At 34.6% G+C, this 13,893-nt stretch overlaps 1 protein-coding gene across 9 annotated transcripts in view; it reads right to left on the bottom strand.

Annotated features, from left to right (window-relative positions):
• Positions 1–13,893, bottom strand: part of UNKL (unk like zinc finger) — a 129,384-nt gene that overhangs the window by 65,134 nt on the left and 50,357 nt on the right. For all 9 annotated transcript variants that reach the window (XM_074279659.1, XM_074279661.1, XM_074279662.1 and 6 more), the window contains one exon: positions 6,549–6,684. In XM_074279659.1, the coding sequence (XP_074135760.1) occupies positions 6,549–6,684 (136 nt within the window). The remainder of the gene's footprint in view (positions 1–6,548; positions 6,685–13,893) is intronic.

Raw genomic sequence — 13,893 nt, 5'->3', positions numbered from 1 at the left:
TGAAAGGAGACAGGCACTACCACCCAGACCAAAGATGCATGTATCACCTTCTCCTCCTCACTTTCTCTCATATTATACACCCATATCCAGTGTACAGTCAAGGCTTGTCAATTCTCTTTCCATCACATCTCTCATATACACCCCCTTCTCTCCTTTGACACTGCCACCATCCTAGTGTAGACTCCCAACACTTATGAACTACTGCAAGGACTGAAGCTGAGTCTCCCATTTTAAATATCTCTTCACTCTAGGCTATTTTTCACTCATTTGTCAAAGTTAGGTTCCTATAAAAGTGCAAGTGTGACCATATATCAAGCCACCCCTCATCTCATCCCTATTAAATAAATCCAAGCAGTTTCCTGTTACCTCCAGAATTAATCAAAACATTCTCAGTTTGGCATTTACCAACCTGGTAAACCTGGTGACCTTACCTACCTGGCCCCTCCTTATCTTTCCAGGCTTCTTGCAGTTTATAGCTCTTCACATACCCTGCAATCCAGCAATGTGACCTTCTTTGTTGGTACTTAAATGAACAGACTATTCTCAAATGAAAAACTGTTAACAACCATGAGGAAAAACCACTTCAAATCCCACAAAAAGCATGTAAATCTAAACAACACTGACATTTCACATCATACAGAAAAGACAAAAAGGAGAAAAGGTAGTCAGTGATGAAAGGGCTGTGGAGAACTGGCATACTGATTATATTGTTAGAGGAACTGTAAAATCAGCCCAATAATTCTGGAAAGCAATTCTGAGTTATGCAAATAAAATTGAAGGCACCTAGGTAATGCAATAGTATAGCACCAAGGCTACAGTCAGAAGACTCATCTCTCTGAGTTCAAATCTGGCTTCAGACACTTACTAGCTATGTGACCCTGGGCAAGACACTTAACCCTATTGCCTCAGTTTCTTCTTCTATAAAATGAGCTGGAGGAAAGAAATGACAAATTACTCCAATATCTTTGTCAAGAAAACCTCAAAAGAGTCATGAAGAGTTGGAAACAACTGAAACAAATAAATAATAATAAAGTGGCATGAATGTACATCTGTATCAACCATTGAAGAGATTCCACTACTAGGCACTATTTAACTGTCTTTTTAATATCTTGAACTAGATATCCTATAGCTCAAATCAACAAAGAAAGGCTTCACACACCAAAATATTTATAGCTGCACTTTTTTTGTGGTAGCAAAGAACATGGAATAAAGAAGATGCTCATCAATTAGAAAAAGGCTAAACAAATTTTGGAACAAGAATATAATAAAATATTTCTAAGATGAAGAAATGCTAAATATTAGCATCAGAAAAGTATGGAAAAAATTACACTAACAGATGAAAATAACAGAGTAAAACAATATACACATATCATAACAATGTATATAGAAAAATAACACCTACAAAACCTTTTTAAAAAAAAAAAAAATCAGCATTGTAAAACTATAAAGAACAAGCCAAATCCCAAAGAAAACTTTGAAGCGAAGGAAGAGTACAACAATGAATATCGTATCAGGTTTTTTCCAACACATTAATCAGTTTTGTTTAATTTTCTGTTTTACTTCATCTTTTTTCTTTTTTTTTTTTTTTTAAACTATATCTCAAAAGGGAAGACTACGTGAGGAAAGAAGAGAAGAGCTATAGGGGAAATTTAAGTAAAAAAACAAAAGGTATCAATGAAAACCTACTATTTTAAAAAGAAAAGAAATTTGGACTAATTCATTTATATGTAGCTTTAAATATAGCAATAATTACATGATTATTACATCTATTTAAAAATTGACATTTAGTTTCTCTAACCATGAGTAAATAACAGCAGTGCTCCTCTAGGGATTGTTCAATGTGGGTTAAAAATAGCTGGCACTAAGAGAACCAGCTACACCCAATGAGAGAACTATGGAAAACAAGTGTGGACTATAACATAGCATTTTCACTCCTTCTGTTATTGTTTGCTTGCATTTTTGTTTTCCTTCTCAGGTTATTTTTACCTTCTTTCTAAATCCAATTTTTCTAGTGCAGCAAGATAACTGTATAAATATGTACACATATATTGCATTTAACATTTTTAAAATGTATTGGTCTACCTGCCACCTAGGGGAAGGGGTGGGGGGAAGGAGGGGAAAAGTTGGAACAGAAGGTTTTGCAAAGAGCAATGCTGAAAAAATTATCTATGCATGTGTCTTATAAATAAAAAGATATAATAACTTTAAAAATAAACAAAAAAATTTAAAAATAGCTGGCACTGCATATTATCACTAACATATGAATAGATATCTCTTGATCTCTCCTACTACTGAATATTAAGCGTTGAGCTTACTCCTACAATAAATCTCTTGGAACTAATATAAAAGTACACTTTTTTGCCCTCATTTGTAATGTATGGACCTTTTCATAATGGAAAATCAATTATTTTATAAATCTGTAATATATATGATATTGATAAGGGTTAAAAAGGGTTCATGGGGGAATAGAAAAGGAATTTTTACCTGGCAGAAAGAAAATATAGTCTTTTCTTTTTGAAGGGCTGGATCTTTTCTAAATATAAATTTCTAGTAAGTGTTACTAAGTTGCTAAGGTATCAAATTATAGTCAGCTAAATATACCACTTGAATTTCTCTGAATAAAATCAACATGCCAACATATGCTCTCTTAAAAGGGACCACTTTAGAGATAGTTAGGAAGTAGCTTAAAGATGTGAGCAAAGAGTCCAGAAAATAATTATCATATATAAAATAAAAAGACTTTTAATTATTTCTTCCTCCTTTCAATAAAACTTTAGGGAAGTCCCTTAATAAATCAAACAGGTAATAAATACATACTTATAAGAAGACACTACCAGTTGCTGGGAACACAAAGATGGAAAAATGGCAACTCTTTCAAGGAACTCCCAATCCATTAACTGGGAATATAACATGTAAACAAATAATTATAATGTGATATGTACAAGATAGAAAGTGAGAAGGCAGCAAGGAAGAGATCCAAATCACAGGAATCTACTCAACTCAAGACCAAGACCAAAAAAAAAAAGACCAAGACAATTAGTGTTACAAGTGGGACTTTGTGTCTATCTACTGTAGCACAATTGAAATCTTGCACAGAAGGCACAGAAATGCATTAGAGGAAGGAACAACAATCTGGCCTAAAACTAGAAGATATGTTAGGTTTAGAATTATGAGTACCCTTCAAGTCCTACTGTTATTCAATAATGGATATAACTGACAATGCCTGGGCAGGACAGCACTAGCCATTACAATTCATTTAAATTGCCCCCAATCACTTCATCATGCAACTATGGTACTTTCTTCACCCAAGTCTCACACTTACTCTTGTAATGAACTGGGAGCTCTCACCCAGATTAATATGTAAGCAGTTTCAGCAAAAGCTGATCAGAAAAAAAGTCAGACTCAGGCTTTGAGTCTGGAAAAAACAACATTATGTATTGGGGGCAAAAAGAGAAGATATTGAAGATGATAACAACAGCATTTATATAGCATTATAATAAGTTTTGCAAAGTGCCTCATATATGTTATTTCATTTGATTCTCACAACAACCCTGTGAAGGTCCAAGCTATTATCATCCCCATTTTATAGATAATGCACAGAGAAGTTAGATTATTTGCCTAGGATCACATAGCTAGTGAGCATTTGCAGCAAAATTTGAACTCAGGTCTTCCTGTCCCACACTCTTTATGGTCCTACCATTTCAGTGATAAAATAGACAACCATCAAGTTTGAAAATTTAACAAGGCAAAACAGAGTAACAGTTAAGAGATATGGCTATCTCTTTTTCCCCCATCATCTAACTCCTAGGAAAATGGAGAAAGCAGCAATGGAAATTGTAATCTAAAGTTATGGACTTGATAGAATTGGCACATAACATTCTACTTTTTTCTCTTTTTTGTTTTTGTACATATATCAACATATAATTTTAAGTTTAATTTTCTTGGCTGTTAATGAAAAAGAAAATTAATCACTGCTAAAAATGGAGTCAGAAAAAAAAAAAAAAAAAGAGGCAAGGGAGAAAGAAACTTTTTAAATGAGCTTGTTTATGACCATAGTCAGATTTTAACTTTTTTTTTTTCCCCCCATTTTGTCCAGCCTGGCCAATCAGGCAAACAGGGAAAAAAAAAAAAAAAAAAAAGAGAGAGAGAAAAAAAAGATTCCTCATTCCCAAGATCAGAGAGAACCAAATTCATAAATCAGAATAACAAAAACCCATACACCATGTGTTTTTTATTATTACTAATTTGGTGAGTTTGTTGCAAACTACAGTTAAAGAGAAATTGAGGGTGTTTTTCTCTATAGATCAATTCTCAAATTATTTGGATTATCTTCATTCAGGATGCATACATATATCTTCCTACGGTGCTAGGTGATCTCTTTCACCTGGACTATTACAATAGCCCCCTAACTGGTTTCCTTGTATCCAGTCTCTCTTTTACTTTTTTTTTTTTTTTTTTTTTTTTTTCTGAGGCAATTGGGATTAAGTGACTTGCCGAGGGTCACTTTGCCATTCGGCTGCCCCCCCAAATTCATCCTTTAAAAACAGTTAACACAATATTATTCATATTATTCATTCCCTACTGACTCTAGAAGAAAATGTAAAATTTTAGTTTAGCAGTGAAAGTTCTTTACAATCAGGATTCAGCTAGATTTTACGTAACTCCCCATTCACAGAGCCCACATCCCTATTAAGACTAGCCAGTCTAGGGGCAGCTAGGTGGTGCAGTGGATAGAGCACCAGCCATGAAGTCAGGAGGACTCAGTCACCTCAGACACTTAACAATTCCTAGCTGGGGAAGTCATTTAACCCCAACTGCCTCAGCAAAAAAACAAACAAAAAAGACTAACCAGTCTACTTGCTGTTCTGAACTACAAGCTTTCATTGCCCTTGCTTCATCTTTGCACATCTGACACACTCTGTCTTCAACTCTTCCTCTAGATCTGAGCCCATTTCCAAAGCTCAACTCTTGTGCCATGTCCTTCAGGAGGACTTCTCAAATTCCCCAGGAATGAGTACTCTTATCTCTTCCCAATTCATTCCCCATTGAAAATATTTGTATTTGTTTTTTTTATATGTTGACTACTTGTGTAAAATACTATTCCCAATAGAACACAAGCTCGTTGAGGAAAGGGTCTTAAATTTTTGTCTTTTAATTCCTAGTACTTATATAGGGACTGCCAAAGTATTTACGTAATAAATAATTATTAAATTTAACTGAATTTTTCATATAGGCAATAGGAAAACACTAGACATTTTGGACAATTGAATAATACTATGAATTAAGAATTTTTTTTTCCCAAAAGTGTGAAGGATGGACTAGAGATAGATGGAAGTAGAGGCACAAAGACCAGTTTAAATTCTATTAGACCTTTGGAATCAGAACAAACTGGACTTCAAACCCTGATTTTGGCACATACTAGCTGTTTAACTTTCTTCATGAGAATTCCTCAAGGAAATCATAGGTCCATGGTTCTACAACTATGGCATGAAAAATTAAGGAATTGAGTCAAGCTATAATACAGAATTGTTAAAAAGCAATATTAATACTATCAACACATTTCTTGAGGTTCAACTATGAACAAAATAATGTACAAGGTATGAAAGAACAACTTTTGAAATTATTAAGGAGAGCAATAAGATAATCCCAAATGGAATTATAGGAAGTTAAAGCATAAAAACATGGAAGATAGGCACAACTAATTAAAAACACATATGCTTCTATAGCTTTTTTTTTTTTTTTAAAGTAATAAAAATTTGCCTATAGACTGAGGAAAGGAGAATAAATGGGAAGAAGGAGACCCAATGCCCTGGAGTGACATAGGTAACATAGGAGGGTAACATACAGACATATGAAGATGGGGTATGGAGAAGGAAGCAGAGAAAGAACATAAATGAGTCAGGGCCAGACACAAGAGGGCCTGACCACAATTAAGAAGAAAAACATGGTGGGTAAGGGAAAGCAGAAATACAATATGAAGACAGATAGGAAAGGATGAGTGACACACAGTGTATTTGGAGTCAGGAACAAATATGGACTGGAGACCACACATAGTTCCAAAGAGCAGACACATGGAACACAGACACTTTGGGGCCAGACGACAGGTGGGTTGGCAGAATAGGGCATCAGAGATCTCAGGCCAAGCCCCAGTCAAGAATTAGCAAGGTCTCTTCTACTGTCTGCTCTTCTGCTTTCACTTAGAGGGTTTCTTTCTTTCTTTTTTGAGAGAGAGTTGGAATACAGGGGTTGGGAGAAGGGCAGCACTGGGACGCCATAGAATATTGAGCCAAGGAGCAGGAACAAAGACAGTACTGTACAGTAAAATTAACAAAGGTTTTCGATTTTTCCCCACGGGAATGCAAATTTCTTTCAGAATTCTTTACATAAAGTCAAATCTGCATAATAAGAATTTACATATAGTAAGAATTATTTATAAAAATATCTCTTAAGTAAAATGAATATATCTGAAAGTGCTCCAAGTTCTTTAGAAAGAAGGACTATCAATAAGTTTAAGTTCCTTTGTTATTCTATTTCATAAAATAGCTCACCTGTATTTAAATTTCCTAGGATTTCTTCTTCGATCTCTACTATTGTGGTAGTGTGGACAAGCATAACCCTGCCGACAGAGGCGAGGTGGTTTTGGACACTGTTCGGTCTTGTAGCCACCCAAGACAAAATTGGTATCTGAAAAAACAAACAAACAAAAAAACCCAAATGCTTCATTTGCAAATAGCAATAAAGTAATATTCACCCAATCAAATTCAAGTGCATTTATAGAGCTCCTGTCATTACTGCCTGCCTGACCTTAAACAAATTACTTAACTCCTCTGGGTTGTAGTTTTCTCACCTTTGGATTAGATGGCTACTAAAGTCCCCTCTGGGTCTTAATCTACAATTTTTATGTGCCCAGCACTGTGGATACAAACAAAAAAAGATAAACCCTATCAACAAGAAGCTTTCACCCCTGTCTCAGGGTTGAAGAACTATCCCATGTTTTGTAAATGTTGTTAATTTTTTTTTGATGTTCTAATCAATTTTTTTAATATTATGTAATGACAATTACATGTCAAGAAAATGTTTAATATTGATTTTTATAGGATTTTGAATTCCAAATTTTCCTCCCTCCTTTCTTTCCCTTCCCTCTTCCATAGATAGCAGGCAGTTTGATATGACTAATACATATGTGCTAATCATGTAAAACAGTTGCGAAAAAAGAAAAAGTTCAAACATGAGAAACAAGTGGGGAAAAATATGCTTTCATTTGCCTTCTGAGTCATCAGTTCTTTATTTGGTCATGGACAGCATTTTCCCTTGAGTCCTTTATACTTATCTGGAGTTGTGCACATATTTAACCTGCTTTGGATTGCTTGCTACCTTGGGGAAAGGGGGGAATGTATAAGAAGGAGAAAAAGACAAGGTTTTGCAAAGGTAAATAAAAAAAATTTTCTTCTTAAACTTAAGTATACAGAATTATCTACCAAGAACAAATTAAATTTTATTAAGAAAAATATATTTAGTAACCACACGAGAGCATGAAAAATAGCTTTGTGACTAAAAAGAACTTGATCAAAAAAAATATATTTAAACAACAAAACATCTGATAATTTTGTTGATTACTACATATAAGATGCTGTGAAATGTGTACATTCATAAATGTTGGTTAAATGAGAGAGAAGAATTGCCAACAAGAAACCTGCAAGCCACAAATAAGCAAAGGGAAATTCTATGCTGAATCTTACCCCTAGTAATAGGAAAAAAATTGATCCTAGAGTGAAAATAATTAAGAACCCTGAAGGGAACTAACTACTCCATCCTAGAGTGTATGATAAAGGAAAAAGAATTTATATTTGAGAAAGCAGGTTTCAAATTGATGGGGGTTGAGGTCCCTTTAAGATTCCTTTCTGACTGCCCATGGCTGACCTTGATTCACAAATCCTGGTCAAAAGCACCCTTTTGAATATCCAGGCCCAGCCCCCACCATCAGCTCAGCTTCCTCCAGTCCTCACCTGATTTGAGCTAACTGAAAAGCCCACCAAGAACTTGGAACCGCCAAGAACTTTTGGGTATAAAAGAGCCAAACCGGAGCCCCCTCTTGGCAGGAGCCCTCCTCGCCAACACATGGTATCTTTTTTTTTCCCCCCAGAATAATCTTGATTCTTTAATAAATGAAAAGTTATAAGAGAACAACAAGAGTAAAACAACATTGTCCCCTAGGCATACAGTTGACCTCAGTCAGGAGAGCGCATCAAGTTCTACCCCAACACATATTTTGTTATATGACTAAGGGTAAATCATTTAATTTCTCTCTCTCTCTCTCTTTTTTTTTTAATTTTATAATTATAAATTTTTTTTGACAGTATATATGCATGAGTGATTTTTTTTTTTTAATAACATTATCCCTTGTATTCATTTTTCCAAATTTTCCCCTCCCTCCCTCTATTCCCTCACCTAGATGGCAGGGAATCCCATACATTTTACATGTGTTACAATATAACCTAGATACAATATAAACACATGGTATCCTTCCAGCCATGTAAGGGCTCCTGCCCACTCAGGGGCCACCTCTGGCCCTGGCGTCTTTCTAACTGAGCTTTACGTCCAAATTTCTACAATAAACCTTTTATTTATCAATCTAGGTTTTTGGGCCTGTAAATTCATTTTATAGGGGACACTGCGCCTTATGGGATTATCTATGTGCCGAGAAATGGGGATCCCCCTTTCCTTTCCCTCATTAAAGACAGAGAGAGAAATTCCAAATGAAGAGAAAAAAAAAGATCCATCTGAAGAGATTGTTGAAGAGATTGTTGTTGACACACAAAGAAACTTACCAGATAAGTTGAACTTTTAAAAGAAATGTTCAGAAAACAGAAGCAAGCAATCTCAGATTACAGAGAATTAATATAAAAGCATGGTAATTCATAAAAAGTGTCAAAAATGAACTCAGGCTGAAGATGGAAGCTAAGAATAAAAAAAAAAAAAGATTTTTAACTTTATTGGGAGAAAAAGAAAGGGCAGAATCTTTGGGGTTATGGGGATAATTATACTAATTTTTTTTGGTGAGGCAATTGGGGTTAAGTGACTTGCCACAGTAGCACACCCAAGAGGTGTTACAACTTTGAGAGGCTGGATTTGCATGGGGCTAATTAAAACTGGGAGAGCAATTAAATTCTGATTTTCTTTCTGTTTTCAATAGCAAAGGTTTCCTGGAAGTGCCAAAAAAAAAATAGCTAATAGGTGTTGATATTCAATACATGTAAAGAGATACTCAATATATGTAAGAGAGTATGCACATCTTTGGGTACTAAAAGAACATAGAAAACAGAAGTAGCAAATACAAAAGACTGGAGAGTGTGGTGCCACAGTTCTCTTTTAATGTTTCCCATTAAATGACCCAGTTTCCCTAATTGTTCTATTCAGTTACTCTGCCACAGGTTATAACTATTCCCTCTTAATGTTAGGATAAAGGTCTCATATCTTAGACCTTAAGCTATAATCATTCCCTCTTAATGTTTGATGGGATAAAGGTCTTTATCCATTTTAGACATCATTAGAATATCAGGAGCCTCCATTATGTCATCCTCATCCTGGGTCCCTCCCCCTATTAGATCTTCCCCATCCAGATACCTCCCTTATTGTGCCATTGTTCTTGTTACCCCATAAAAGAATGCTGTATCTGATATTCAGGCCTGGATTCTTTGAGACCATAGTCTCTTTCAGCCCTGGGACCAACCATGGATCCATTGGTCCCAGTAAATCTCTCCATTTAATAAATTCTGTATTGAATACTCTCTAATCTATCTTGTTCAGTTTCTCCAGCATTACAAGAAAAGACCAAATAGTGTCCCATTAAAGGGAAGAGATTAGTCTAAGAACTACAGGCTAGTGAGTCTGACTTCAATTTCTGGGGAAATTTTAGACTGAATCATTAAAGAGATGGTTAGTGAACACTTAGAAGAGAAAGGAATGATTTACAAAAAGCTAAAATGGCTTAATTAAATAATAGGTCAAGTCTAATTTCACTTACAATGTGTATAAGATTACTAAACTAGAAGAAAAGGGCAATGCCATGGATATAGTTTACTTAGATTTTAACAAACCTTTCAATATTATTCTTTTTTTCCCCCCTCAATAGTATTTTATTTTTCCAATTACATGTAAAGATAGGGTTTTTTTGTTTTGTTTTGTTCGCTGAAACCATTGGGGTTAAGGGACTCGCCCAGGGTCACACAGCTAAGAAGTAGTAAATGTCTGAGGTTGGATTTCAACTCAGGTCCTCCTGATTTCAGGGCCAGTGCTCTAGCTACTATGCTGCCCCATAAAAATAGTTTTTTAAATTTGTTTTTGTAAAATTTTGAATTCCAAATTTTTTTCTCCCTCCTTCCCTTACACAAATTTTCATATTAATCATGTTGTGAAAGAAAACTCAGAATAGGGGAAAAAAAACTAAGAAAAAGCAAACACAAAAAAGTGCTGCTTTGATGCATATCAAGTCTCCATATTTCTTCCTCTATTTGCAGATGACATTTTTACCCAGTCTATTGGATTTGTCTTGGATTACTGCACTGCTCTGAGAACAGCTAAGTCTATCATATTTAGTCATCACATAACCTTGATATTAGTGTGTACAAGTTCTACTGGTTCTACTTCAATATTATTCTTAAAGAGAAAGTGGAGAGTTAGTTACTAGACAATATAGTCAATGGATTTGGAACTATTTGGATGTCTCAATATGTAGCTTTTATGGTACAGCAACACTCTAGGCTATACTCACCCAGTTCCATTTAGCATTTTTATCAATTGCTTTAGATTAAAGAAACAGTTTATTCATCAACTTTGCAAAAGACAGAAAGCTAGCACATTGGATGACAACCCATATCCAAAAAAAATCTTGACAGGATAGAACACTGGATTGTATCTAGTAAGATAAAATTCAATATGTAAAATCCTATATATAGTTATGAAGAAAACAATTAACTTTACAAGATGAAGAAGGCATGGTTCTAAAAAAGATCTGAGGGATTTTAGTAGAATACAGGCTTCATATTAGCCAGCAGTGTGATATGGCAGCCAAAAAAAAAAAACAAAAAAAAAAAACAAAAAAAAAAAAAACCAACAAATCTCAACTAATTTGATATTGGGTTGCATTAAAGAGGGCATAGCTTCCAGATATAGGAAATCACCTTATATCTGAATCCTGCTCTCACATGACATTAGTTCTCAACAGAGTTTAAAAAGGATATTGATAAGTTAGAGAGTATTCAGAAAAGAACAAAGAAAATAGTAAAGAGATATGAATCCATGTCATATAAGAACTAGTTGAAAGAACTAGGCATTTTTAGCCCATGACAGCTGTCTTTAAGTATCTCCTCTAGAGAAATTAAATTCCTTCTGTTTGATCAAAGAGGACCAAACCAGGAGCAATAAGGAAAAGCAATAAGAAGAGACAATGAGAACTATGGAGAAATAGAATGAGTTGTCTGGAAAGAACATACTGGACTAGATGACCTTTGAGTACCTTTAACACATCTCACATTCTTGGATTCTTTCCTGAAATGCTAAATGTTTTTCATCTCAGGGACAATACGGACCTAATGGAGTTTCTGAACAGGGGAATGAATGTTCAGTTGGACTGGAGGAGTAGAGGCAATGTGGACTCTCTGTGTTCAAGATATGCCTGTAATTCATGCTAGCTATGAGACCATGAGCAAGTAGTTGGAGGCCAAGTCTTTATACTACAGACTAGTTGGAAATGTATATCTGCATTAATTGGGGATGAGAGGAGGTTTCCCACATTAGAGTTTCCCAAAATCAACTAAATGATAGATCTAGAGCAAAAAAACTGATCTAGATGATAGATCTAGAGCTGCAGAACTGATTTGATTGGCAGAGAGAGATTCCTCACAGATACTTTACTACATTGATGAAACAACAGCTCTAGACAAAAAGACATGAGAAGCAAATGAAGACATGCACAATCGTTCTCAATGAATTTTTTGCACTATTTTGCTTAAAGGTTTTGATGACTATTTGGGGGGAGAAGGTTTCCAACATCTGTTTTCCTGAAATTAGTTCATAACTTTGAAAATAGATAATATTTACATACTGCTTTATAGCCACAAAGTATTTTTATTCCATTTCCTTCTTAACAAGAAAGAGAAGTACAAATACAACTGCTCTAATGAAAATATAAAGGTAGAGAAGCAATGCAAGTCTTTTCTAAGAAAATCAAGGTTCAATGAGGTCAAGTGACCTGCCCATGGCAATCCAGTTAAGAAAAGGACAGCCAAGATTAGAATGCAAATCCTATTCCAATCCCTATATTCTTTTTGCTATAGCACAGTGCTTTATAAGAGAAATAATGAAAACTGGAATGAAACAAATAAAATGAAAATGTGGAAAAATTATTCCATTTTTTAAAAATTATATGGTATTCAGGTTATGCCATGATTCCATCAGGATGGGTATTACACCTCTACCAAAGATGACCACTTTGGACCTCAAGAAATTATCCTGTATAAGCTACCATTCCTGAGAAAATGCATCACCTGGAAGCCAAATTATTTCTGATAATCCTCTCCACATTTAGCAAAGCTAGTCAACAGCTGAAAGACATTAAGTCTGTGAAGAGGGCCTGACCTTAAAGCTTTTCTTACTTGACAATAACTTTAAAAGTTTATATTCTATTGGAAATGATCTTCAAAAATCCACTATAATTCCTAAACTATGACAAAATACTACCTCCTCCATTTTCTGGTGGAGGATTTGTTATTTGAGGCTATTTTAAATATGAAGAACTCATGTTAATTCAATTAAAACATCTTTGATGTATTGGGCAGGTGGGTAGTACCACAGTGGATGGGAGGCTGAACTTAAGAAGTAAAGTAGATAAAAAATTCATGATCTGAATTCATATCCTAAGTCAGAAATCATTTCTTGTGTGATTTTAAGGGCAAGTTACTTAGCTTCTCTTGTCTTCATCTGTAAAATAGGGAGAAAAGCTATGAATGATTTTGCTATTCTCAAAACTACAATAATCCAAGAACTACTCTGAAGATTTATAATAAAAAATGCTCTCTGTAACCAGAGAAAGAACTGATTGTATCTAAATACAGTTTGAAGCATACTCTAAATTCCTTTTTTTTAACTTTTTCTTGAGGATTTTTTTTTTTGAGGTAGGGGAGAATCTGTTTTCTTTCATAACATGACTTATGGAAATGTTTTCCGTAAGTTCACATGTGCTTTCTTAATGAGGTTGGGGGTGGGAAGGAAGGGAGAGAATCCGGAACTCAAACTTTTAAAAACAAATGTAAAAAATTGTTTTACATGTAACTGGGGAAAATAAAAATATTAAATGTTAAAAAAATAAAATGGGGATAAAAAAAGCACCTACTTTGTCAGGTGGTGAAGATCAAATGAGAATGTAGGATGCAAAATACTTTGCAACCAATAAAGTACTACTATTTAAGTACTGGCTATCATTATTATTATTATTATTAGGCACTAGGAATTTAAAAACAAACTATAGTCCCAGCTCTAAAAGAATGTAATACAATGTTCATGGTGTTAATAATAATATTAGCTAACATTTCTCCTCTCTGGTTACCTTTCTCCACACTCTTCTCACCAATAGCTTTGCTTCTACCTTGGACCCTCTATTCTCCTTATTGGTAAATGTTTCATATAGAACCTGATTTTAGGAAAGTACCAGGTATAACTCACTTTACTCCCTCTTCTATAGTCTCCTAATCTAAAAACCATAATCAGATTAAATTTTTGGATATGGTGTCTCAGTCTACTTATATCTACAAGACTTAACACAATGTTTGATATATATAGTAAAGATTAATTTTTTTTCACTCACTCATTCATTCATTCATTTATTCATCCATCCAT

The sequence above is a fragment of the Sminthopsis crassicaudata genome, chromosome 1 (genome assembly GCF_048593235.1).
Source record: "Sminthopsis crassicaudata isolate SCR6 chromosome 1, ASM4859323v1, whole genome shotgun sequence".
Lineage (NCBI taxonomy): Eukaryota > Metazoa > Chordata > Mammalia > Dasyuromorphia > Dasyuridae > Sminthopsis > Sminthopsis crassicaudata.
This window is presented reverse-complemented; position numbering and strand designations above follow the sequence as displayed.